This window comes from Lipotes vexillifer, unplaced genomic scaffold, assembly GCF_000442215.2.
Source record: "Lipotes vexillifer unplaced genomic scaffold, Lipotes_vexillifer_v1.1 scaffold1041, whole genome shotgun sequence".
In the NCBI taxonomy this organism is placed as follows: domain Eukaryota; kingdom Metazoa; phylum Chordata; class Mammalia; order Artiodactyla; family Lipotidae; genus Lipotes; species Lipotes vexillifer.
Genome location: NW_006775616.1, coordinates 2466032 through 2494001, shown reverse-complemented (window position 1 = coordinate 2494001; position 27970 = coordinate 2466032). Strand labels below are relative to the sequence as shown.

General features: G+C 41.7%; 1 protein-coding gene across 1 annotated transcript in view; it reads right to left on the bottom strand.

Annotated features, from left to right (window-relative positions):
* Positions 1–578: 578 nt before the first annotated feature.
* Positions 579–27970, bottom strand: part of CNTN4 (contactin 4) — a 331989-nt gene continuing 304597 nt past the window's right edge. The window contains exons 13-22 of the mRNA XM_007450035.1: positions 25444–25561; positions 21195–21353; positions 18931–19080; positions 17135–17205; positions 15838–16072; positions 13530–13642; positions 12774–12960; positions 12233–12345; positions 4818–4986; positions 579–2417 (exon numbers count right to left, since the gene is read on the bottom strand). Coding sequence (XP_007450097.1) covers positions 2317–2417; positions 4818–4986; positions 12233–12345; positions 12774–12960; positions 13530–13642; positions 15838–16072; positions 17135–17205; positions 18931–19080; positions 21195–21353; positions 25444–25561 — 1416 coding nt within the window. The 3' untranslated portion in view covers positions 579–2316. The remainder of the gene's footprint in view (positions 2418–4817; positions 4987–12232; positions 12346–12773; positions 12961–13529; positions 13643–15837; positions 16073–17134; positions 17206–18930; positions 19081–21194; positions 21354–25443; positions 25562–27970) is intronic.

Genomic DNA, 27970 nt, shown 5'->3' with positions numbered 1-27970 from the left:
AGCTTATTCAGAGGAAGGATGTCACCAAGGACTGGAGTGTGGGAAGGCTTCACAGACGAGCCTACCCTAGGACAGTAGGGATTCAGGTGATAAAGAACAGTGGCGGGTATTTCAGGAAGGGGCAGCCAGATGCCCAAAAGGCACAGAGATGAGACCAAAAGCAAGCAGTGTTCAGGGGCCAGTGAGGACTCTGTGTGGCCGGGTACAGAGTTCTTATTACATTAAGAAGGGCCTCAAGTTTAGATTCTATCCTTTTAGCAGCGGGGTTGGGGAAACCTTAAAACAACAGATAGCCTTAGATTAAATACAGAAAAGACTTAGCTAATGCAGAGGATCTATTCAAGTTTGATCTTCAGGACATTTCTTTGTGGATTTTTGTCCCTCTCTACCTCCAAAGAGGATTTGCAATGATGTTTTCAGGGTTGTCAATTCCAAAGGAAGAGCTCTGGGTCAACTAGCTTTGGATCGTGACCAGAGACTTCTGAGTCCCTCTATGATCTAAAATTATAACTAGCACAAGGGTGAGCTAACAAATTCCCTGACAGGCAGGTAGGAAAAATGCTCCCAAAAGACAAGTATCTTTACAAATGACAGAATATTTATTAACAATACCTTTAAAAAGAGATTACATATGCTAGATCACTGGTAAATATCATTTACACTGGGGTTGGGAACTACCTGGGGTATCATTTTTTTTCATTCATTTTATTATTTTGTTGATTTTTTTTTTTTGCATGTGATTTAAAATTTTGTTTTATTTTAACATAGAAGTAACCATATCAAACTAAGAAAGGAACACAGCTTGAAATACTGACAATATTTTTTTTCCAGTTACCACCCTAGTTTTTACACAAGTGGAATCCTGATTATGACTTTATTGGATAAATATAGCTAGAAGGTTGAAAAGTTAAGGAAAAATGACAAATTACAGGCAAATTTGAGCTCTCTGAGAAAGAAGAAAAGGTGGCAGCATGTTTACATGTGAAAATTTTTATAGAAAATTTCATTGCCTTTTATATGCACTGTTCCACTAGTGTCAGCTTACAAAACCTCCCCCATTATTACAAATAGTTCTTTTCATAAGAATACAGTTTTGTTGATATTGTCGTTTTCCAATGTGTGATTTTAAGACGTAGAAGATGAAGCTTGTAAAGCAATGAGGCTACCTATTGCAAAACAGGAGACTCACTGAGATACCACACCATTGTACTAAAGATCTTTTGTAGAGTCATGAAAAAAATTCTTTGTGGCAGCTACTTGCTGAAACAGGAGAGATCTGCCAGACTCCATACATAATTTTGATTCAAAAGAAGGGCTCTATTATTAAAGAGATACACATATTATCTATAAGAAATTTTGTAAAGAAGTTACGAATCCATCAACAGAGAATTACCCTTTTTGTTGTTAAATGTACATTCAAGACAGATACATTTAAAGATAGTAAAATTATCTTTTATCCTTTGAAAGACATGGTTGACTCTGTTAACTTTTGGTCTATGTTACTACAGGATATTTAACTTCCAATGTCATGTCTAAGATAATGCTACTACTACAAAGACAATGTTAACTGAGTTGAGGGAAAAGAAAGTCTTACCATAGGCTGCTAAATTCAGGGATGGGAATATTGCACAAGGTGCCTCTTGGGCAAATTAGTTTAGGTTTTGAGATTGCAGCCATTCCTGAAACCATCTCAGGTTGTGTTGAACAACGGAATTCACAACAGGGCTGGAAAGCATATTGTACATGGCAAAACGACTGGATTCAGTACATTAGTCATCCCAAGAGTCATTTCCATACAGCAGCCTTGAGTTACAGACCAAGTCTTCAGCTGTTCTGCCACTAGACCCTTATAAAACTGTACAAGGAATCTGCAATGTATTTACCAAGGTGAGTTTCCAACTCTGTCTTTAAAGGAACTATTTTCAAATAATAACCACATGACTGTGTTGCCCATAGCATTTTACAGCAGAGGAAAAAAATTAATATCTACATTTCATGTTAACTTTAAAAAATTCTATAAAACACTAAGTATATAATAAAAAATATGCATATAAGGACATATGTAAACTGCTTTGGTAACATCATATTACAGATGTCTTCAGTGCACTGCAGAGTTTCCAAAGAAACTTCAGACAAAGCTAGATTTGCTTTGAGAAAGTACTGTAGAATGCCATATCCCTAAAGAAGCAAAAAACATTTTTTTTTCCAGTAATAAGATGTACTTGAACAACAATATTACTTAGTACTGGGTGTCTTCAAAACAACTAGCTAAATGTTGCTTATATTATAAACAGCAAGTCCTTTAGAGAACTGTTGTCATAAACTGGACCTGGCTGTGAGGGAGATCATGATCGTACTGATGGCCGACAGCGTGCATGCCTTGGAAGTGGACGGCCCCGCTCCTCTTGCATAGGCATCTGGAGAGAGAAGAAATTTACTCACCCTGGCGACAAAGGGAGGCCGGGCCCCAGGGCTTTTGGAAACGGAAGAACTATCTGAAGTCTACTGGAAATGACCATCTCTTGTTGACTTTTTTAGTCTCAGTTCTATGACCCCCTAGCTATGAACCTGGGAGCAGGTGGTGGACATCTCTGGATCTCTGTTTAAGCATCTGTAAAAGGAGGGTGTCCCCCTCTAACATGAGAAGAAACTTCAATATGACTGGTAACATTACTGATAAATACTATGATATCAATGATGCAGCAAAATAAACATTGATGTTCCCTTTCGAATTCAAGCTTATTGCCGGGCACAGAGCCACATGACATTTAATTCCTATAAAAACCCTGAGGACCTCTGGTATGGTTATCACACCATTTAACTGCTAAGGAAATGGGGGCCCAGAGAAGTAAGATAAGTCTAAGATTACCCAGTTAGTAAAGAGCTGAATTGGGATTCCAACTCATGTCTGTCTAAACATACCTCTTTTTTTTTTTTTTTTCCCGACAAGATAATCTCAATCCTTTTAAAACTTTTTCTTTCACATCTTACATTTTTTCATAGTAAGAAGTTACCAACAGTCATTTGAGGTTTTAACAAGATCGTAAGATCTCTGACCAACAAAATGGAAAACCTCTTGAGAAAGAGATCATGTTTTGCTCACAGTTACATCCTTAGCATCTAATAATTTTACCAATAAAATTGCTTAAAATGTTTTTGTAATGAATTAAACCAAGAATCATCAGTCAGTCTTTAAAACAAAAAATCCTTGCAATGATAAACAAGTATGAAGTCAGATTTAAAGAAAGTGAGATAAATTAATCCCAAAACAAATTCTCATCTTGTGTTTTTTTGGCCTGGAGATAATTTCCACATCTCACCATAAATCTGGTTCCTTCCAACAGAAGTTAGAGTCCTCTTCTGATATGTAGAAACCAATGCTCCCCAGTGTTTTAAAAGACAAAAATGCCTTTAGTGTTTGTATGCAAAAAAGGTACAGTAAATATAAACCTCATCTGGAAACTGGCAAATTACTCCTGAATTCGGAGCATGTCTTGGGGCAGCCTTGGCTTCCCACCTGAAGTCCTGTTCTATGTCCATTAACATTAACAAGTGCTTATTCAGAAGAAGGGTGAAATGACCATTAAACATTTTGTTTTCTGATTTGGGGCATCCAAATTTTATAGATGTAATTAAAATGGCTTAGTGGATGCTTTACTAAAACTTGATATCAGCAAGAATACTAGACCCTTTCCTCATCTGAAAACTACTATGATGGACACTTGGCAAAGGGGCTGAAGCTCAGGACTATGTAGTGAGGGTTGCCCATGATTTAAAATATCGTATCTCCACTGATGGCTTGAAAGTTCGTGTCTCCAGCCTTCACTGAACCCCTTATCTCTAGACTGTTAAATCCAAAGGCCAATGAAAATCTATACTTAAGATACCTAATGGCAATCTTATTTTTTTTATTATTGTGGTAAAATACACATAACGTAAAAGTTACCATTTTAAAGTGTACAATTCAGTGACATTAAGTTCACTCCAATGCTGTACAACCGGGACTGTAATCTAGTTCCAGAACTTTTTCATCATCCGAATGGAAACCCAGTACCCGTTAAGCCACAATTCACACCGCTGGCCAGTCACTACCAGCCACTAATCTGCCTCTATGGATTTGCCTGTTCTGTTTTTTTCCTTTCATTTCAAATAAATAAAATCATACCAAAAAAAACCCCCAAAAATAATATGCTGCTGAGATATTTGCAAACATAGTATTTGCAAACTAAGTTGAATGTATTTGGCTCAAAAAAGAACACACTCTTCAACAGTCTTTGTAAACAAAGATAATCTTGATTATATGTAGACATGTGCATTTATGTACATATGTTACACACACATGTTCAAAATAAACAGTGTCAAGTCCAAAATATTTTCAGCCAAAGACATTATATTGTGTCATTACGGACAGGTTTCCAGAGCATTTTAAAGAACGCTTTGCTTGTTCTTCCCGAGTCATGCTTTTAACTTTCTAAGCTGTAATTTTGGGGTTACTGTAGATGCAAACTACATGGGTCCACATGGAAAAGCCTGGGTGACTGATCTGGGGCTGCTTTAACCTGATTTTTGATTGCCAGCTGATTAGATCAGCCAAAACTAGTCAAACTGTCTTCTGCACAAAACTACCTGAGATCAGTAAATACCAGTGGTCTGAGGAAGGGGGATGGTATTGTCCATTTTTTCCTTTTTTTTTTTTATTTTTTTTTTTTTTTTTTTTTTTTTTTTTTCGGGCTTAATTTCACCCTAGCCCTGACTCACTGGGAAGCTTAGGAGATAGGGCAGACAGGGAGAAGGGAGGCAAAAAAAGACATCCTTACTTGATATCTTTGGAATTCGAATCTGTTCACTGCTGCTGCCATCTCCTCCATCACTGAATGGTTTAATTTCTATTATATAATCTTCATCAAAAGGCAAAGAAAGCTCCACTGATGTTTCATTTGTTTCAATGACAGATGTGCTGCTTTGTCTGCTCCATCTGTACAAGACCTGCCAATACGGAAAGAACAGGTATCACCTGCTGTCCTCACAAAGGCCCCAAGGATGGAGCATTCCTTCACTTTCACCTCTGGGCACCAGTGAAATGCAGGGACGCCGAGGTTGTCAGGCTGCCCACTTGCATTTGGAAGGCTCATTTAATAGCGAGGGGCATGTCTGCAGCCACCATTGATTTCATTATGAGGAAAGAGTTTAAAGCGTTGTGCAGCATGGCAGCAGGGCTAGCATGAGTCTAACGACATGCTGTGTGGCCTCATGTAACCTCTGGAAGGTCAATTAACACACATGGAGAAGGTGGATGTACAGAGCTCAGTTACGCATGAGGGTCTTTGGCATGAGGACAGACTTGGCTGCTGTGTGACCGTGGTCCACTTACTTTCCCGCTCTGAGCCTCACTGCCCACATCTGTAAAACGGGGACAATAACACCCACTTTTCTGGGAAGTCTTTACGATTGCACAGGATTGAGTAAAATGAAGGGCTCAAAGGAAGCATGTAAGAAACAGTATCTATGAAGCCTTAAAAGGAACAAAAGGTACAAACATACACGGCAAAGGTTAGAAGCAAAAAGTAAGGTGTAAAAATCAGGCCAAAAGTTATCATTATTATTAATCCTTTGGAAAGAGGACATTTCAGAACAGGGAGAGCATCTCTGAAAGACAAGTGCTATAACCCCCGGAGGACACTGGACCGCTTTTTCAGCTACATAGAAAAGAGGGGATGTTATGGGGCAATTACTCTCACTCTAGAAGTGTCTGGAGCTTCAACAGTGCCACTCTTTGTTCCCCTTCTTGGTTTCCTCTGGGTCAGAGACTAGGCTGGTAGTTCATGTGAAGAGATGGGCAACTAGCTCTCTTGAAAATACATTCACCACCTGGCATTGCCTACTGTGGTCACCAACAATTCCCACCAGGAGCAAAAGATAAAGGCCCAGAGAGGTGCACCTGCCTCTCTGGATATGATAATTGTGATGAGAACTGTCCCACAAATACTTTCTGATGTTTACAACGAGCCAGGCACTCTATTGACATGACCATATTTAACTGCCACAACAACCTGACAGGACAGGCACGGTTATTCTTTTCTGCAGATGAGGAAACCGAGGCCCAGAGATGTCACAGAGCTGCTGAGTGGTAAGACGAGCGCTCCTAAGCCTGTACTCTTAAATCACCATAACCCATCGTTTCTCTTGACAATAAAAAAAAAAAAAAAAAAAAAAAAAAAAAAATAGGGTTGGGTAACATGAATGGTTCTGGTCCTGGCTGTGTGTTAGAAGCACCTGGGGAGCTTGTAAAAAATACCGAAGCTGCAGGCTACTGGTTCTCAACAGGGGCGGGAGGGGGGAGGGCCAGTTTGGTCCCCGGGGGCATCTGGCAATGTCTGCAGACATTTTCTGTTGTCACAACGGCTGGGTGGGTCCTCCTATAACGCAGAGGACAGTCCCCGCAACAGAGAATTATCCAGCTCAAAGTGGCACCAGTGAGGAGGCTGAGAAATCCTTCTCCAGCCTCGCTTCAGCCCTCCTGACTCAGGCTCCGTAACAGAAGCGTCCAGGCCGTGACAAGTTGTTAAGAAATATCTTCAGGGGATGTTCATTCAGTGAATCATGAATGAGATCAGCGTTCTCCAACCTGAGCCTGCATCAGAGTCGCCTGGAGGGCTTGTTAAAACACAGAACACCGGGCTCCACACCAGAGTTTCTGATTTAGTGGGTTTCAGGTGGAACTTGAAAAATCTGCATCTCTAACAAGTTCCCAGGTAACAACATTGCCTCTGCTCCAGAGACCACAATTTGCGAACCAAAGGACTGGCTCCTCTTTTCCTAAGACCCACTGTAAATTCTGATTGGCTGAGGTCAGAGACATAGGGTTACCCTACCACTGCAAAAAAAAAAAAAAAATCAAACACAAGTGAAATTCATAAAATTCCCTTAAAACGGTTTAGATCCCATTTGTTTCCTGGCATTTTATCACCTTTATTTATGTCTCTCTAATACAAGGTGGAAAACACAATCTCCTTGAGGTGGAAAGATTCATAAGCGTCCCCCTTCCTTCTCAGAGCATCAGTTTTATCAAACTCAGCATCCCCTCACTAATGATCAGGCTCAAATAAATCCTGAGGCACATTCAGGACTGTCACAGCATCTCATCATGGCCCTTCAGGAACATGAGCTGGCTGATGGGATGCAAGGGCACACCTGGCGTTGAGGAATAAATTGCTTCTTTGATTCAGTTCTGCCAGAGCACAGAGGATTCAGCTAGTTTCAGCTGTAAATCCAAAAGAAAGACTTCCAGGAAAATACTGCCCTTTTATCAGCATTGCTTATCAGTCTTCTAATGATGGGGACTGCAGTGGCACCTAAATAAAGGCCTGTAAAACCTTTATTTACACTAAACACTTGGTTCAGCTGATTGACTTAAAGGCTGTGCTTGCATTTCCTATAATCCAGGGTGGAAGACACGGAGAAAGAGTGAATTTGTGGGAATAATGATAATAGAATCAAACATTATTGAATGCTTACTATGTGTTTGAACACTTTATATTCTATGTGCTAATACAGATTACCCCTTGAGGTAGGCACTGTTATTATTCTGATTTTAAAGATGAGAAATCTGAGACCTGAAGATGTTTAGCAATGTGTCCAGGGTCTCATGGCCAGTAAGTGGGGGACCCAGCATTCAAACCCAGGCAGTGTGGGTTCACAGCCTGTATTCGTAACTGAGGAGACCAGCTTGGCCACCACTGTGGGCAATTTGCTTCCCCTCTCTGGTCTCTGTCTTCATGAATGCAAAACAAGGGGGGTTAGATCATAGAAAGCGCGTGGCCCATGGGTAACATTTGGCCTGCATATTTTAACTACTGGGCCCTTAGTGGGTTTACAATTTTTTTTTTTTTTTGAGTTAGATGTCAACATGTAAAAACCAAGAAACTATACATGATAAAGTTTTGGGTTCTACTAAAAACTGGAAGATATGGCCACACTGGTCTACATTCCTGTCTGGCAATAATTGGCTGGAGCTAAGAAGCTGCTGCCTATCCTGGACCATCACAAGCTCTGTAGCTTATCACACTCTCCAACACTTCCTATTGTGTCACATTGGCATGTGTCTACCTCAGGACCTTTGCATATCCTGTTCACTATGCTTGGAACACTCTGAGAGAGCTGCCTATCTTACTCTCTCCTTTTTCCATGGCCCAATCGAAATGTCACCTCTTGATAGAGCCTTTCCCTGTGCTTTATTTAAAATAATGTCTCTCCTATCTATCCCATGGCACTGCCTATTCCCCTCACTCTGAGTTATTTCTCTTGGTAGTACTTTATTACCACTTGATCTATTTGTTTACTGACGGCAGGCAGAATAGCTGAGTGGTTAAAAGGTGGGACTCTGGATCCATACTGCCTGTGTTCAGAGCACAGGTCTTCAGTATACTAGCTGTGTTAACAACACTGTACCATATACTTGAATGTTGCTAAGAAAGTAGGTCTAACATATTCTCACCACAAACAAGGAATGGTAATTATGTGATGGGATGGAGGCATTAGTAAATGCTATGGTGGTGATCTTTTTGCAATATATAAATGTATCAAATCAACACACTGTATACCTTAAACTTACACAATGTAATATATCAACTGTATCTCAATAAATCAGTGAAAAAAATACTAGCTATGTGAAATAGGCAAGTTACTAAACTCTCTGCCATGAGTTCTTCATCTATAAAACTGGGGCTAATAACTGCACCTACTTCATGGGTTATTACAAAATTAAGAATTAAAACAGTGCTTGGCACGTATACTGACAGTATTTATTGAAAGGATTAAGCTAACTTAATCCCTTTACATAACCTGCCTGGCTCTGTAGACAGTTTAGTTTGTGATACTGAAACCAGACGCTCTCTTTTTAGCTCAAGTATCATAAAGTAGCTTGACACTCTGTGCTGAAAGAATATTTTGCGCCTTAAACTTTCTAAAGTCAACTTCTTTTTGAGACTATTTACGCAAGCAGAAATCCCACGAATCTCAACAGTTTAGGTAGAAAGCCAAAAATACACACACATACACACAGATGTGTAAGTTTTACAGAACTATACACATCCCTGAACATTAACACTGTATATGTAGCATTTCAATATCTATAACCAGTTACAGTGAGATTCCTTGGGATCTAAATGAGGATGTGTAGGGAGTCTGGCTCCTCCAGTGCCAGCCCTAAAAGGCAGGGAAGGAATTGAGTCGAACTGGAAATCAAGAAGTCACAAAGGGCCCTTTACTACCACCTGGTCTAACCTTGTTAATCCTCTTTCCTCTACTGTCAGCACATGTGGTTTCTGCAGCATTTCACACACTTCATACCCAGCCATGAGTGATGCTTCCTAAGGCATGAAATTCCCAACTCGGAGGTGCCACTCTATTTTTCATAGATATAGTTTAGATCCAACGTGAAAAACCGTATTTGGGGGGGAAAAAAAAGCCTAAATCCATGGCTCTTGTTGTGTTGTCTTTCTTTCCTTGATTTCTGGATAGGACTCTATCTTAAGCTGTGGTGTCCTTTTTCTTTCTTTCCTTTTTTTTTTTTTTTTTTTAATTAAGTCTGTGGTTGAGCCCTTGTGACGAATATATTAAATAAATACATTTTGGATCCCCCCCCCCACACCAAATTAGCCTATATCATCCGATCTGCTGCTCACATCTGAAAAGGTTCCACGCTCTCCAGTTGTAATTTGTTCCAATGTTTTATTCTAGTTCTATAGAAATAAAAAGTTTCCCCAGTCCTCCGTGAAGCCCCAGTTCTTTTCTGGGAGCTGAATACTGCCGTGTTGGTCTCATACTGCTTGATTCCACCACACCTGCCCGATTCTGTGCTGCTCAAGGGAATCTTCTAGATGTCTGCAAAAGTGTCTGTTTAATTAAAAATATATATATAAGAAGGGCCTCCTTGGAAAAGTGCTACCAAGACAAGTTCATATGAGAGTTTCTGAGAGGGGGCAGGAAGACAAAGAAGTAGCAGCTAAATAATACTCATTTTCCAAGTTTTCTTCTAAAAATGCCTATTAAGCTTTTAGACCCAGTTCACTGAAGTAAAATTCAGCTTGCATACAGGTCCCTGCCCTGTGAAAGCTGAGGGCACTCCAGGTCACTTTACTCAATGGCTTTCGGTTTTCACATCTGCGAAAGGAAGGACTTTGGCTGAATGATCCTCAGGATTTCTTGCCCGACTAACATTTTGCTTGGTTCCCTGAAGTATTTTAGGCAGCTCCCTGCCTTGCAAATTTATTTCAGCACCAGCTTCAACATGAGCTTAAAATCTAGTAAGAGGCTCACTCATGCAACTTGTGCCCCTCCACATGGACTCCTAAAGCTTTCTGAATTTTTATTGTGTCTTCTCTCTCTGTTCTACTGGGCGACACTGGAAGCAGGGACGAAGACTTTCCCGCTCCCGTTGTTGTTGTTGTTGTTGTTTGTTTGTTTGTTTGTTTGTTTTCCACTCTCCTCCTGGGTTTGGTTAAATTAATTCGTCCCAGATGACATCTGCGTCTCTCTCGTGCTGTGTTCAGCCCCGGCAGTGTTAGCCTGGGTCAGACCCCGAAGTTGCAAGGTCTGTCTTCACTTTTGCCTTCTTTCTTTGCTTCCTTTGAGTTTACGCTCTCCTGTCTCATCTCGCAGCCTACCAAACCCCACATCTCTCTCGTCTTACATAAAACTGATCAGATGAACTCTTTCACATTATGTCGTACTAAGAGACTAATGATGTAGAAGTTCAAGAAATGAGGGCTCCCTTTAATACGACCACAGTGAATGCATCCTTGGCTTGAGAAATCATGGGGACCATTCAGGCACTGTGCTCTTGAGGCCCACAGTCTGGGGATTCACAATAAGTCATCAGCCAATTACAATTACCTGAGAGGATGGAAAGTACTTTAAAAAAATCTGACAAATAGCGAGAGCTCTGGCCATCAGGGAAGGCTTCTCATCTTAGACCCGAAAGATGAGTGGCTGATTAAGGATGCAGATGTAAGAGGTGGCAGTCCCAGGGAGACGGAATAGAGATGCAAAGGCTCAGGGGAAAATGAAGATACTGGAAGATTTCTCCTTTAATAAAAGAGAAATGCAGTCCCAGAAAGGTTACATGATTTACCTAAAGTCACATAATGACTAGGGCACCAAAATGTGGTCGTTTTTGCTCTATTCTGTAAGACCCTTCCAGAAAGTTTGCTTTTACAAAGGGATCCAGTGAAAGGTCTGAAGATGAGTTCTTAGGGAATGTTTCTCTGCTGGCAGAATACAAATCACTGTGCCACATGGATGAAGGAAAAATAGCCCATAGCAGCAAGGGTTTCTGAATCCCTCTCTAATCATATCACCTAAGGTTCTATGGCCAACTATGTCAACTCCCAATTCCAGCCCTGGCTTTACTAACTGTAACTAATGCCTGACAGCACTGTCACTATGCTACTCTCAACAGCTGCATCCAAAAATGTCACCAAATAGCAGCCTGCAGGCTTGATGCATCCTGCAGACTAGTTTTGTTTGGCCGGCACTGCCTCAAATGTTGTTTAAAAGTAAAACAAAACAAGATACTTAAAATGCCCTTTAATTGTGGCACCAGGGCTACATCCATTTTCTTTTCTAGTTCTTTAAAGTCAGGCTAACATTTATGGGATCAGGCAAACGAATGTCCTAAAAAATCCTTGTGTATATGTATGTATCTGTACGTGTGTGTGTGTGTGTGTGTGTGTGTGTGTGTGTGTATACATACCCCTGACAATAGGAACATGAACAAAAAAGATTAACCATTAGTAATAATAGGGAGAAGTTACTACCGTTGATTAAAAATACCATCAAGACAAGCACAGAACAAAACTGACAGTAGAAATGTTTAAAATGTGGTTCTTCATGATTTTTTGGAGACCCAACCACAGGGTCTTTAACTATTTCTGATTGTCTCTGCCTGAGCCCGAAGTATAGGCGATTCTCTAAATCCTGACCAGCTGTCACGGGCTGTTGACAAAACTCAGACCAAACGACTTTGGTGTTTGGGAGAAACAGGCTGCCAGAGCGCTGTCAGGGAGAGAGAGGACAGGGTTCTTTACGAACCCGTGTCCCCTGCATCGGCAGGCGGACTCTCAACCACTGCGCCACCAGGGAAGCCCCAAAGACAGGGTTCTTAAGATTCATGAGAACAGTCTGTCCCCACTAACAGCAGGAGTAGGTGCCTCTGCAAAAAGAAATTACCCACTTTGTATCCTTTTACTTCCGACTCATTATCCAGGGCCTTCACTTGATCCCAATTCAGGATAATTTTGGAGTCCGACGAATTCCATATGATGTTTCCGGGGGGTTGACTTGGCGCTGTAAAAATTTAAGATATACGAAGTCACAGATTATTAAGTCTCAATGGATTCTGAGGAATATCTCCTTCCTAGAATTCGAGAGTGGAGGCAATTTAACGGGCTATTGCACTAATATGTGTCTTCAAGGTCACTAAAATCTGACGAGATACAGCATTGCAAATGGAAAAAGATTCAGTTGGTCGCCTAACATTTATAGCTAAAAGAAGTGGCCCTTCCCAGTGAGGAGAAAACATTTATCTTTCTGTCCTCCGGAGCAATGAATTTTGCATGGTATTTGGAAAGGTTCAGTTAAAATGCTAAGGTAAATCTGAATTTCCATAATGATACCAATTAGTATGCAAATGATCACTGGGAGGTGGGGATGGGAATGAACTTGGAATATGTTTGATGAATCTCTAAAATATTTCTGAGCAAGAATGTTCTTACGTGGCTTTCTGGTTGTCACGTTGACCGTCGCACTGGAGGGGCCTGTCCCTGCAGAATTATATGCCTTGACAGCTAAATGATACAGAGCGCTGCCTTTTAAGTTGGTGATTTTTGTTGATGTCTGATTTCCTATTGTTCGTATTTTTCGAGCATTTTCTTCTTCGTCATCATGTCTCCAGTATTTTACCTGAGAAAACAAAAAGGAAGACCTTGGATGTCATACCTGTTGGGGATATCCCTGACGTCATCAGGTGATTTTTTTTTTAATACAAGATTCTTATGACAGAGTTAATTTTCTATACAGCAAGTCGTAAGCAGAGCTTTCAGAACCAAGAGCTTTGTGCGTGCTGAGAAATCATCGATAATTAAAAAGGCCCCCTTTTTGTTCTTAGCTTCAGAGTGAGATGGTAAACTGGCACAGTCATGGTTGGGTATTTCTCCCTTTTTCCCCACCTTGTTTTGAGCCCAAGTGATCCTCGGTGTATCAGAAGTCAAAGCTCATTTTGCCAACCATCTTATACATGCTTAGACCTGCATGTATTTAGACAGAGCTCTCTGCAGAGTACCATGGAAACGGGTAATCTCACAGTGGAATGCTCAGGGCTTCCATTCACGCTCCTTTAGAAACAACTGTTCTCTAAAACAAATGCCTCTAAATGGAACTTGAGGTGTTTTTCCCATCAGAGGGTGTCTAGAAAGTTCTCATTGAGAGGTAGGGACCCTTTCCCAGAACCAAGGCACCTGTCTCTTGCTTACCTCATACCCTTGTATCCGACCTCTATTCTTTTCCATGGGGGAGGCCCAGAAGACTTCAACATCTGTTGCAGAAAGACTTCTGGCAAAGATGTTGGCTGGTGCTTTGGTGGGTTCTGCAGATAAGTATGGAAAAAGTTATGACTCTATCAGATGCATCAGAATAGGCTTCTAGATGCAAAGGCATCATATGGGCAAAGAATCCATGATTATAGAATAGTCCTTGGTGATTATGATCCAAACCCTCATTTTACAGGGAAACCATCATTAACAGCTGGGAGAGGATGGTGATGGAGATGGTGGTGAAGAGACTTTTTCAGTCTTTGGCTTCTAAATTTAGGGGTAGGTGGAAGGGAAGTAACCCAGGACACTTAAGTTTAAGCACCACGTCTCATAGCCAGCAATTTATTTAACACACATCCTTCTTAATTAGCATTTGTCCTAGGTGAGAGTCATAGTCACTGGTTACGAAAATTAGACAGAAAAAAGGAGAGTCAACTGACTTGACTAAGTTTTAGGAGGGCCGGGTGATGGTTCAGTTCTGCACAGCCAGCTGCACGTCTTACGAGCTTGGCTGTACAAGTCATTTATGCTTTCTGGGACTCAAACTCCTCAGCTGCAAAGGAGAGTCTGCACCCAGTCTGTCCCCTAAATTTCAGTTCTTTTTGCCAGATTTTTGCCAGAGCTGTGTACCATTTTTATGTAAAGATTTTCCTTTCAGTGGTCTCTCTTAATGAACAACCCAGGCATGTTGTGAGTTGTAACATAAATGAAATCCTGGTTTTGATTTGATAGCTGTATTTTTTTTCTGATGCAATTCAAATCAATATATAAGTATTAAATAATTCTAAAGGTTCATCTAGTACCGTTTACAGTCAACTTGTGTGCTCCCTCTGGAATGCACATTCTGTTCCAGAAAATGGTGTACATGGAGACCCCTAAGGTTTTGTCTATTTATAACAAAGTGTGATTCTATTTATGTGTTAATTCATTCAGTATTTATTAGGGGTCTGTGTGTCATACACGCTTCAACACTGGTGACAAAGAGGTAAAAAATAAATAGCCAGCCCTCAAGAAACACACAAAACTAAAATTCAAAATTCATAATACATTGAGATGAGAATTATAACAGAGCAATGTTAAGACACAAGGAAAAAGAGAAGCACCTCACTCCGTGGGCCTGGGGAAATGAGAGAAGGCCTTGGTTGTTTGAGTTGAGTTTTGAAGAATGACCATGAGGTCACAAGGTGGGCAAAGCAGGGAACTTTAAGAGAAGCTGAAGCATATACTAGGGGCTCAAGCTTGTTTGGAGAATTGCAAGTCCTTTGGCTATTGTTGGAACATGGAGTATGCAGGGAAGAGGGGCAGGAGCTGAGGCAGAAAAGAGAGGTGGGGGCTAGATCATGGAGGACCACCGAGTCTAAGGGGCTGACTTCTTTATCTGGACGGGAGAATTTATTTTTTTTATTTTATCTTTTTTGCGGTACACAGGCCTCTCACTGTTGTGGCCTCTCCCGTTGCGGAGCACAGGCTCCAGACGCGCAGGCTCAGCGGCCATGGCTCACGGGCCCAGCCGCTCCGTGGCATGTGGGATCTTCCCGGACCGGGGCACGAACCCGTGTCCCCTGCAACAGCAGGCGGACTCTCAACCACTGCACCACCAGGGAAGCCCTGGACGGGAGAATTTATTGCATCTTCACTTACTCCAAGTCAGTGACTCAACTTTTAATATGGTCTCATTCCGAACGTCACCTTTGAAACAATGAAGGCGAGCTCCGATGGAAATGAAGGCCATTAGGAGAGGTATTCTGAGAGCAGGGATGGCACAGAGGCAGTAAAAATGAGTGAGAACCCCTAAACATGACAGTGAGAGCTGACAAGAGATGACAATGAGAGCAATCACACTGCTCTGTGACTTACTCTATTCTTTAATAACAGAACAGTTTTTGAGTACAATATGATTTATGAAAAAAGTCATATTGAGAGGAAATACAAATTATATTTTGGCATTCACTTAAAGGCATAAAATAAAATAGAATTCTGTTGAAAGTAATGTGATATATACATAGACATGAAGAACTTATATGGTACTTGAGATTTTGGTCCTTAGCAGTGGAATTAATAAAGGATAACCATTTGTTTTTATATACCGTGGAGTTTCTGTCTTTCTAAGAGATTGGTGGTAGATAATGAATCATATTTTTCATAGTACGCTTTTCTTGATTCAGGATATGCCTTCAGTTTATGGGTAGAGTGCTAAATTGACTGTACGTCCTAAAGTCAACATCGCAGAATTGAAGAAAAATCATACCTTCTTCTGCAGAATATACCACCGTGGTGGGACTGAAAGGGCCTTCTCCTTTGTTGTTGAAGACGCCCACTTTAACCTCGAAGGGAGAGAAGGGATGCACGCTCTCATTCCTGAACACGTATCTGGAGGCGTCCGCGGAGGCCAGCACGGTCAGCATCCAGATCATTTTGCCATAAGGCCGGAAGGCCACCACGTAACCAAAGCCTCTGCCGTTCTGTAATTCCTCAGGGACCGTCTGGGAAGAAAGGGAGGCGGTCTTCAGAGGCTGCAGTACTTTGATGCAGATGCTACATTGTTTTATTCCACTCCCCACCCCCACACATGCCCCTGTGTTCATGCTATCTTACTGGGGGCTTTGTTGAGAGTCTTCAATTTGGTACTTGCCATCAGCCTACCAGAGATATTCAGGGGGGATTGAAGCAGGGTTAAAAAAAAATCAATGAAAACCTGCAGTGGAGAGCCTGGCTTCCTGATGGGGGAGACCCAGCTCTGAAACTGTAGGAAATGACTGTGGAAGACACTGGACAGTTGATCTAAAAACCAACATTCCCAACATGTCCCATCTAGTAGGATCCTTCCTCCAGGGTCACACGGACACTCACTGAAAGAGCTCTCACCAAAGAAGTGAGGACCATCCTGGCTCAGGCAAGATCTTCCCTCTCAGCCCGGAAGTGCTGCGCTGGAAGGGGTGAGTGGTTTCTCTCACTGCTGGGGCTCTGGTTAAATGACAGATTTGAACTTCCGTGGCTGTTGCCTAGAATCCTTCAAAATCATTGTGGACTCTTTCTGAAACTCTGACCTCCTCTCTCAAAATCAATTTTTAATAAAGTGGTGACTAACACACCTCTACGTTGGTGAAAAAATACTTTACACAAGAGGGCTCCTGCAGCAAAGCCAATCTTAGGAAATTGTGCTGGTACACGGAGTCTTTTGTGGGCAGATGTTTTAAATCAATTGGCCTTGCAGTAATTCAGGAAAAAAAAGAAAAACTGGTTTTCTCTAAACCAGCCTTCTTAAATATGCGTATTATACATATATACATTTTTTCTTACGTTCTCTTCCCTTTCATGATTGTTTTTCCTGTGACCAACTGAATTAAAACTTGACTTCACAACTGATGGGCAAGCGCCATCTTTTCCTGCTAGCCATTCATTCACGTGAGAGGGAGTGTTTGCACTCAAACGGATTTTGGCTGTTAAAAACAGAGAAGTCAACTTCCCATATACGTTTAACACAGAGTAAAATAATAAAATAGCCTAGGCTAATGTATGTTCCTTTCGTTCTGCGATTCATTTACCTCCCAGGTTATAACCAGTTCAGATTTGCTGCCTCCGCCTCCACTGACGTTAGCTGGGGTGACTTCGGGGACTGTTCAGGAGACAAAAAAACAAGTCATGTCAGGGGGCAAAGGCCAAGAGAGACAGCAAGGTTGCCTGGCTGAGGTGAGTCAGTTTAAACAGATACTCAGACGCGCACAGCTTTGTCTTCTGAGATCAGAAATTGTATGGTCGAGGGTCCCAAAGCATCAGCTCGTGGAAGTGAAACATACCCAGGAAACTGCTGTTAGTTACCTCTTTCCCATTCAACAAGAGGCACACCTGTTATCTGATGTGACTGAACAATGATTCAGCTCCACCCCTAGAGGCCAAAGTTCAGGGGGATGAGGAAAGGACTGAGGTTTTAGTTCGAAGGCTTGGGTAGGCGTTTATGAACCACGTGGCGGTACACAAAGAAGTGATGATACACACTCTGCCCGTGCAGAGCTCACAATCTAGTTGGAGGGTGGGAGCACATGCAGGACAATTACAGAGCGATATCGACAACCAACAACAGTGCGGCACAGACAGAACGGAGGAGTGCGGAGGCCTTCTTTTACAGGCCTCTTCTGTAAAAGAGGGCAAATTATGCTAGCTTCCCCCTCACGATTGCTGAGAGGAATTCATTAAATTATGATTTTGGAGGGGAAAAGGAAGCATGGGGTTAGCTATAGTATCATCCTGTAATGAAAGACTCCAGACAGAATCTAAAAATGTCCAGCTGGGGTATAGATTTGGTGACTGGGAATGTCTCCTTGGATAAAGCCAACGAAATAGAGCCAGATGGATTTGTGTCCAAGAGTAGGGTCAGAGTTTCCATTTGCTCTGGGGCCTTCCTCTTCCTTCAATAAGCATTTGGCCTCATCGCAGCTGGGACCTTCACACACACCCACACTAGGCCTCCCACTCTATGTGAGACAAATAGAAGGGATACAGGTGAATTTACGTTGTTCTCTCACCGTGCTCACCCAAGCTGCGTACACAGAAGCTCCTATAAAACTGCCGACAGGGCTTGCGTGAATTACTAGCATGTTCCCAATCTTAGCTTTTGGGGAAGGGTTTGTACCCTAAGAAAATCTTACTGAACATTTCTGAGGAACTTATTCTTTGCCACTTGACATTTCTGTGAGTTGATTTCATTTGAAGTGTGGGTGTGCATTTGAAAAAATAATAATCCTGGTAGGAGAGTCTTGGTGACAAAGGAACCAGTGAAGAAAGACGTGGTGTTTGAGAGGACGAATCAGAGTGTCTCGCCCTATACCAGGGAACCCAAGGAAGAGTGAGAACATAACTCTGGATTCAAACTCACTGCTGGGACTCACAGAGACAGAGAACAAACTAGTGGTTACCAGTGGGGAGAGGGAAGGGAGGAGGTGCAATGTAGGGGGAGGGGAGTAAGAGGTACAAACTATTATGTACACAATACGCTGCAAGGACATATCACACAGGGGAATATAGCCAATATTTTATAATAACTATAAATGGAGTATAACCTTAAAAAATTGTGAATCACCATATTATACACCTATAACTTATATAATATTGTGCATCAACTATACTTCAATAAAAGTTAATATATAAGAATAAAAACAAAACCACCAACAAAATAATGAAACTCCCTGGTGGTAAAGCTGAGCATCTGTTGGTCTGATTTCTGATGATCACAGGCACTCAGGGAAGGGTGGGCTAGCATAGAGCCTCGTTAGGGCTGAAGAGCAGGGAGATTCAAAGCCTTTCCCTAAGGAACAGGAGCTCCTGTACCCTTGGTGCTACTCACGGGCCTCTTCTGTCCTCCGCTTCTCAGAGGGCTGACTGGGCTCCCCAATCCCAATCACGTTGGCTGCAACTGTGCGGAATTCATATTCGACCCAAGGGTTCAAACCCACCACAGTTGCTGTGAATGTCTTTCCATCAATGAGTTCTGGGACTGAAAGACATCGAAAGGTGAGCATGTTTCACAGGATTCCATGTTAGGAAGATAGGAACTTCTATCCATCATCATCACCATTACTGTGTTCGGGGCATTGCTGCAGGTCTGAGGGTAGCTGCACAAACAGCCCTTGCAGGGAGGTAATTCCAGCCCTCTCTGTGCCAGACCAATAAACTCAAATCACACACCAGCAGATGATATCACAAAAGACAGTCTTCAAAGCCCAAAGCTACTTGACCATAATCACTATTGTTCTCACCTCACATGTTTTTCAGCATTTACTGTATCGGGCTGGGCATATTGTTTAATTCTTACAACTATCCTATGAGTAAGGTGAAATTATTCTCTTCATTTTTATAGATGAGGAAAATGTACCACATAAAGGTCAAGTGACTCGCCCAAGGTCATACTGGATTTGCACCTTTGTCTGACTGCATGGCTCAAACTCTGTAACTTATTATAACAATGGAGTAATAATGTTATAAATCCACACAACTACTGTTAATGAACTGTATTAGCATATCAAAAGAAAGAATCTGTAAACATAAAAGGAACCAACGGCCCATGAAGAACAGAAAAAGAGTCAGAGAGGCAGAATTTGATAGTGTTCATCCAGCAGGATTTGGGGAAGGCCTCCCTTCACAGAGGACAGGGCCCCATGCTTGATGCCACAAGCCATGGAGCTCTGGACTTGGCTTCTATGCTCACTGCACAACCTTTTGGGTTTTGAATTAATTACTATGAAGATTTCCCAATGGGCCCAGGAGACTCAGAGGGACGTCCCCTGTGACAAAGCTGAGGCCCCTGTGACTAGGCTTCAGTGGCTTCTAGCCTCCTTGGGGCCACACTTACATAGTCCTTCCCTCCAAAGGGGAAGAAAGTGGGTTCTGGAGTCAGACAACCTGGATTCTAACCCTAACTCCACACTCAGTAGCCAAACGACCTTGGGCAAGTTGCTTCACCTTTCCATGCCTTGGTTTCCTCACCATAAAATAAGGCTAATAACAATATCTATTCACAGTGCAGTTGAGAACACTGAAGAAAAGCACTTAGCAGAACATACGGCACATAGTAAGGGCTTAACCAATTCCAGCTGTTTTCCTTGTAAACCATCATTATTATCGTCATGAGAATCAGCATCTTCATCCCACTCCTTTCCTTCATTATATTTATTCAGCAATGTATTTTTTTTTTAAGTATCACAATCATTTCTGTATGGGGTCATAACAACTCTTATTATTCCCATTTCACAGAAGAGTAAAATGAAGATGTATAGAAATCTGCTGATTAGCAAAGTCAGGACTAGACTTCTTATCTCCTTAACTTCCAGATTTTTCCTTTCCTTCCTTCCTAAAACACTCCTGTGACTCAGAAGAAAGTCAATGATTCAGCTGGAAACACAGAAACCCATTTCAGAGGTCAGATAAGCTAACATGGAAAGACTAGAAGAGTGTGTAACTTGCTTGCAATAACTACTTGTTTGTCCATATTTTCCTCAGACTAAACCTAAATAAAATAACAAAATGAGTCAGTTTGGAGGTATAGACAGCAGCAGGGATGGTACGGCCAACACACGTATTCTTTAATTTTACAAAATCTCATGCCTCTTCACGCCCAAATATATCCATCTAAAAAAATGGGCAGCAAGTCAAGAGGCTCCATGCAGCCCTTAGATACGGGTTTCTTGAAAGCAGTGTACAAACTTTACAAAGACTGTGATTAAACAGTAACACAATCCACTGCTTTTCAAAGTGCCCCACTAGTGGTACACATATGATTTTAGGCAATGCACAGTTAGATGATGCATTTTATTTTTATAACTAATGTATTTTAAAATGTGTGTCAAAAATAGAACACAACAGACCTACTATCATTGCAGACTTATAGCTTAGAACAAATTAACAAACAAACAAATATGAATCAGTAGAAAGAAAAATATCACACAATAGTATACTGGTTGAGGTATAGGAAACACTGCCATAAAGTATCATCTGTAGCTGTGTCTGAATGAGAACCTAGATGCCTCTCGGCTTCTGCCACAGAGCTGTGTCCATTCTGCTGAGTTTCAGAAGCCCCTGTGAGACACCAGCACCAGGCATCCAACATGGTACCTGTATTAACTGCTTGCCAGCCCACGGAGAATGGAGTCCTGGCTTGAATGACATACATGGTGATGGGGCTGTGGTTGTCAGGCCCGGGTCTCCAGGAGAGCTGAGCAGTGGTGTCTGTAATTTCATCTATGGTCACAGCCTCTGGGGGGCCTGGAGGACCTGAGAAAGAGCAAGACCCTCAGAAGTTGAGCGGAGTGTTCAAATGTCCAAGGATGGGGCGCTGACCTATTCAACCGTTGATTCATCCACCCACAGATTCCTCACTTGTCAATTACTTTTTGAATAGCTATTAGGAGCCTGGCTTTCTTCTAGGCTCTGAAACTACAGTGATGAGCGAGACGTGGCCCGGCCCCTTCCTTCCACGGCTTCACAATATAATAGGAAAAACCAGTAGGTATACAAAGAATTACAATAGAATATTTGTTCTAGGTGTCAAGAGAGAATATTGGGGTACCACCAGGGCCCAAATTCATTAATCCATCCATCATATATTACACGTTCCTACTACGGGTTGGACACTGTTATCTGGGGATACAGTAGTGGTAAGTGAAGATTGGAGCCTTCTGGAAATGGTCACTTCTATCCCTGATGATGTAAGCAAAGGTGACTTTAGAACTTTGGGGGTCTCAGTGCTGCTCTGTACATTCCAGCTGCATTGGAATGTCCACATAAAATGCCAGCACACACTTGCGTGCCAGGGAACTGCTGTGACAGTGGCCTGTGTGCAAGAGCCCCAAGACTGTGCCTTCTTCAAAGCGATTTCAAAATCGGGTTGAGAGTCGAAGGACCACATTGGCAGTTTCTGTAAGTTTCACACCTGTATTTTCCTCCTTCTGCTCTGGATGTGCATTGTTTCTGCCATTGTACTTAGACCACTGAAACGGGAGGAAATCAGTTTTAAATGAAGGCTTGTAAATCATAAAGAAACAGAGGGCTGGAAAGTGGTTGGTAAGCAAACACAAAATAACAGCAGAGCCAGAGCAAAGACTCAAAGCTGTCCTTGATTCCAACATGAAACGCTCTTAGCAGGCGGTTAAAGGCATTTCTAACAAGTGACCACCTGGGCAGAGAATGTGAGTGTGAGGGACACATAACGACACAGCTTGTGTCCATTAGACAGGAGTAAGGAGATCTTCCTGGGAGGGATGTGCTGAGGCCCGGGACAGCAATCACATGTTCTTCCAAAATACTACGGGGCCACCGCACAGGGGCAGGGAAGAAAGAGACCTTTCACAGAGTGCTGAGAAGTTAATGGCAATTTCTGGAAGTAACACTTTGTTCTGGGACTTACTTCCGCACCCTTTAAGTGAAGCCCTAAATTTCTCTTTCCTTTTTTAAAAATCATTTCTTATAGACCCACAGATGAGACTAAATTTATCTTCTCCCTCCTACTCCTGAATGAAAGGTCTGCAAGTCTGTATGCTGGCACTGATTAATTTTCCATAGTGACACTTCAGCTTGTCAGTCTAATGCCACCTAGATAGAACTGAGGTAACCCCTGGTCTTCAGGACTCTTATTAATCAGAGAAAAGTCCAGAAGACAATATAATCTTTTTTTTTTTTTTTCTCACCAGCTTTCTCATCCTAGCATTCCTATCCTTTTTTAACATGGATGCTCCTTCCATGGCCTTTAGAATCAAAGTACCACAAGGAGAGAAGTGCTCCTCTCCACATTCCTCAATGAATTAAATTGATACAGGGAGATCTGAGCCCACTGTTGGCAACTAGGAAGAAGGCCATGAAAGGGTGGCATGAAGTTGGCCACTGCGGGTAAGATGGCACTTTCACAGCGCAGTTTGCTGTTTGTTATGTCCCTGCTACCAGCCCCACCCAAGTGTAGATATGCTACACCCTGCAGAATGTTTACCACCTTTGTTTTGGGGAAGTTGGGTCTCTCTTTCAAAATGACAAAATGAGCAAATGTTTATCCTCTGAGCAAAGTGTTAACATGGTCTGGGGCTCAAACAGTTTGTGTCACAGGCAACAGCAGAGGGAATGCAGGTGTTACACCTGCATCCCTGTTTCTTGCTCAGGGAAGGGTGGGCTTTCTAGCTGCTGTTCGAGTGCTCTAGATTAAATAAAGTAGATATCAGAGAATCAAGGAAGCCAGAGCCAAGACTCCAAGCTTTACTAGTTTCAGACACAAAAATCTCTTACAGGTCAGTGAAACGCATACCAGCCTTGCCTCTGCAACACGCAGAAAAGCTGAAAGGGCAGAGCTAGGAGAAGGTAAAACAAAAGATGGTGGTTTAAGACGGCATATTAATTTATTGCCGTCTTATTGGCTTTATTGCCGTCTATTGGCTTTATTAACGGATCAGGCTAGATGTTCTCTTAGACCGCATTTGCAAATTCCTCTTGGTATTTCATGTTATTTTCTGTGAAGTGAAGTACACGATATCATTTAAGAAGTTCAACTATTACTAATTTAAATATTTATTAGTCTAATCTATTGGTGTTTAAACTGCTGATCTGAACATTATCCTAATGAAATAGAGGATACATTTTCAACAACAGAATTCTTTTGGGAATTCTGTGGGAGAATTCCCACAGAATGTATCTGTGTGTGGGAGTGGGAGAGCAGACCAGCTCTGGTGTATTTTAAAATGGAAATAAACCCGGTCCCGTAGGTTATACTATGGGTAGCTCTACCCAGGTTGGAAGTTCTTTCTCTTCTCTGGCCCTTATTCCTGCCATTATAGAAGGTTTTTAAGGCGATTTAAAGGGGAACCAAAGCAGACCTGATGGAAAAGGTATTTTTCTTATCCTCTCTTGACAATCAGTTTGAGTTGCTAACTTCCACACACCTCCCCCCTCACGTTATGCCCACAGGATATAGCAACACTTTTTGTGGCTTCCAATAATATCTTATTCTCTGTGTATTCAGATTCATCCTGCCTCCGAATCTGATACCTCCTGTATTTGTTGGCTTGCACTCAAAATTCTGCTGGCCAAAGATTCCTAAACACCAATAGTTAGGGTTCGAATGAAGGAGACACTGGCTAAGAGATTATTTGGATGTTCTGATTTGGCTTTACATTTAACTTTAGCAAACCCCTGAGCATGCATCAGTTTCATTCTGGCATGTACACTGGTTCACAAAGACTTGAACTTTAATTTAAAAAATAGTTCTTAAAAGTCCACTTACTGTTCCTTTAAACATTGGTTTGTCGAGGCTCAGCCAAGTCATTCACAGCAATTTGGATGAAGTTAGGCCATGTCTGTCATATGCAAGAGAATCTCACCAATGTCAGTTTTGACATCAACTTCCTGCTTATTTACTATATCCCAGGCAGGAACTATTTCCTTCTAAAGCCATATTTTAGAAACTGGACAGAACTATTAACTTTAGGGGAAAAAAATGGGAAAAACTGGTGGTGATTTTACTTAAGCCACTGTTAAATCAGTGACCTAACTCACTACAGTAAGTCCCCTCCATGCGAATGAGTTCCATTCTGAGAGCGAGTTCGTAAGTCCAATTTGTTCCTAAGTCAAAGTTAGCCTAGGTACCCAACTAACACAGTCAGCTATATAGTACTGTACTGTAATAGGTTTATAATACTTTTCACACAAATAATACATAAAAAACAAACATAAAAAATAAAGAAAACATTTTTAATCTTACAGTACAGTACCTTGAAAAGTACGGTAGTAGAGTATAATAGCCTGGCATACAGGGGCTGGCATCAAGTCAACATGCAAGAAGAGTTACTGACTGCAGGAAGGAGAGGAAGTGGGAGATGGTAGAGTTGAAAGATTGTCAACAACAGAAGATGGAGGGCAAGCTGCAATTTCACTCACGCCTGACGTTGATGGAACGCAAGTTTGCATCTTTGAAAGTTTGCAACTTGAAGGTTTGTATGTAGGGGACTTACTGTAATTTGGTTGAGCCCAGATGAAACAGCAAAAGGCACAGTTTGATCCTTCTTTAAGCTATTTGCTTTTCTTAATCTAAAGTTATTCTGTTCTAGTTATACTGGTGTTGAACTCCAACGCTATAAATCAGAGTACTGGGAGCATTTATAGGAGTCATTTTCAGTACAGAGTAACTGAATTTGCTTTGCACTTTCTGATCCCCTATGAGAAATAGCTGCACACAAAACTTCTGAAGACTCTTAACCAACTGTTTACAATGTTTACCTTCTATCGTCTTTTCCCCTGTAATTCTAAACCACTGAGGTTTTTAGAACTCTGTGCAGGAGCAGATATCACAAATATATTTTAAGAACAAAACCCAAAATTCCCATACCTCTCACAATCAGGTCAGCAGTGGCAGACAGCTTGTCTACACTTGTCTGGACCATGCAGACGTATTTCCCAGCATGCTTCAGCTGGATGTTCCGGATCATCAAATCACCAGCTGAATCCTGCTGATAAAGTAGGGGAAAGTGGCTACAATTACTTTTTAATGAGCTCTAAATATTATTATCACATGAAGGACACTGTGACTAATGGATTTATTTTACACTGGCTGATGAAAACATTAGTGATGCAAGCCACGGCCTATTAAAAATATGTGAGCCTGCCTGAGAGATAAGAACAGCAACACCTTCAGATCACACCTAGGACAAGACCTCAGGTGTCTGGCTTCTCTGTGTCTCTGGAGCAGTTTGCCATCCACGCCGGAAGCACTTAAACTTACGTAATAAAGCAGCTGCTGACCTAGTCCTGTGGGTTTCTTCAGATATGCCCTCAGCCTACAGCCTTCGCTGGCACTGCAGTACTTGGGAACTCTTTATTTGGAAAGGGGAGGTAAGCCCACATTTGGAATCTGTATTTTACTGCACAACCCTGTCTTATAGGCATCATTCTGACTGCTCCCAGGTTTGAATTAATGAATTATGAGGACCAGACTCTCCAAGGAAATCTTGCATCACCTAGTGTGGAACAGTGCTAATTTGTTTTCCAATGCCAAATGTATGTTTGATCAACAGATGAATAGGACTAATTACATCCCGGTACGGATGTCTATGTGCCCTAGAAATATTTCTACATCATTCACCAGCATGGGACTTTTAATAAATGTGAGGAGATGCCTCCACAGGCCATCACAAAGCTGGCATTTTAACTGAAGAACACTGCTACACCTTGGAGTTCGGTTTCAGAGCCCTGTTCATCAAAAACTTGGAGAACAACTGCTGGAGCAAGCGAACACCCAAGGGTTCAGAGTCAGGAAGCTATGCTTATTTCTAAACCTTGATGGATGACAAGATAACATAGGTTATTTTGGTCCTATTGTTATGCTTCTAAATGACAATAATATTGGATAATACTTAATGGTACTTAATATCTGGCAGGCATATATTACACCAAATACTGACATGTCCTGTGAGGCAGGTACTTTTATTATCCCTACTTTACAGATGGAGAAGCTCAAGCACAAAGAGGTTATTCGTCTTGCCTAGAGTCACTTAGCTGATCAGTGGCAGAACCAGAACGTGAGCCCACACAGTTTCAGGCTCCAGTCCCTACTCGTTACCAGACTGCTGCACTATCAGCTGGAAAGATCTTATTCTCATTCTAAATGTGTACTTAGTTTCCCTCTTTGGTTTCAGTACAGCATATTACATATTAACCCACGGCAATGAAAGACACAGAACTGCCAATATTTGTAAACAGGATTAGAAGAAAGGCAAAAGCATATCGTCAAGAGAGAGCTGAAGTTTTGGGACTTCAGCTGTCTGGGGCTGTTGTCTGGGGCTGATCCCTGCTGTGTGACTTCCTGTGAGTCTCTTAATGTCTCTGGGCCTTAGTTTATTGACCTGTGAAAGAAGCATGCATTGCCTACCGTGCTAGCTTGTGAGAATCAAATGAGATTGTATGTGTATGTGAAATCCTGAAAACTGTGAAGCACAGGGTAAATTTAACTAGTATTACGGACGGCTACAATCAGTTTTCCTTGTGAAACTATTATGTCAAAGACATTAAATCTAATTCAAGGAGAGCTGTGATTTTTTTTTTTAAACCTGAAATCTATTTTTCATTTATAACACTTGGGTTCTCATCCAGATTCTACTATTTACTAATCAAGTCTTATAATTGCTAGTAAAATAGGATAATTGCTACCATATTTCACAGAGATTCTGTGAGGATTAAAGAGCTGATATATATGAAAATGCTTGATAAATGATTAGGCACTTTGCAAATATAAGTTATCATCATCATCATGATTATTAATACTACTTTACCTAAGACATTTCATGTGCTAGGACTTTGAACAGAGGCTTAAACAAAAAATATGCCTCATAAGGGGGTATGTACAGGGAAAGTGGGAAGTCATAGTGGTTTAAAGGAAATGCCTACACTATCTCAATAATTTGTTTTATTCAACAAGGGCTTGAAGGTCAAAGAAACCAGTTGTAGCCAGCAGATTTCAGAGCACAGCAATCCATTAACAGAATTTTATAACTGTGTGGTTTGGAGTGTGCTCTCCTTATTTGCAGATTTTGACCAGATTTGTGTTTTTTTTTTTTTTTGTCGTTGCTGTTGTTTTTTCAGATCGCTGTTTTGTTTTGTTTTGTTTTGTTTTTTGCGGAGCACAGGCTCCGGACGCACAGTCTCAGCGGCCATGGCTCACGGGCCCAGCCGCTCCGCGGCATGTGGGATCCTCCCGGACCGGGGCACGAAGCCGTGTCCCCCGCATCGGCAGGCGGACTCCCAACCACTGCGCCACCAGGGAAGCCCCAGATTTGTGTTTTTAACGTAAAAGTGAAACAAGGAAAAAAATAAACTCGGGATTGAGGTATGAGTCTCACAGAAGGAGACCCCGGTAACTT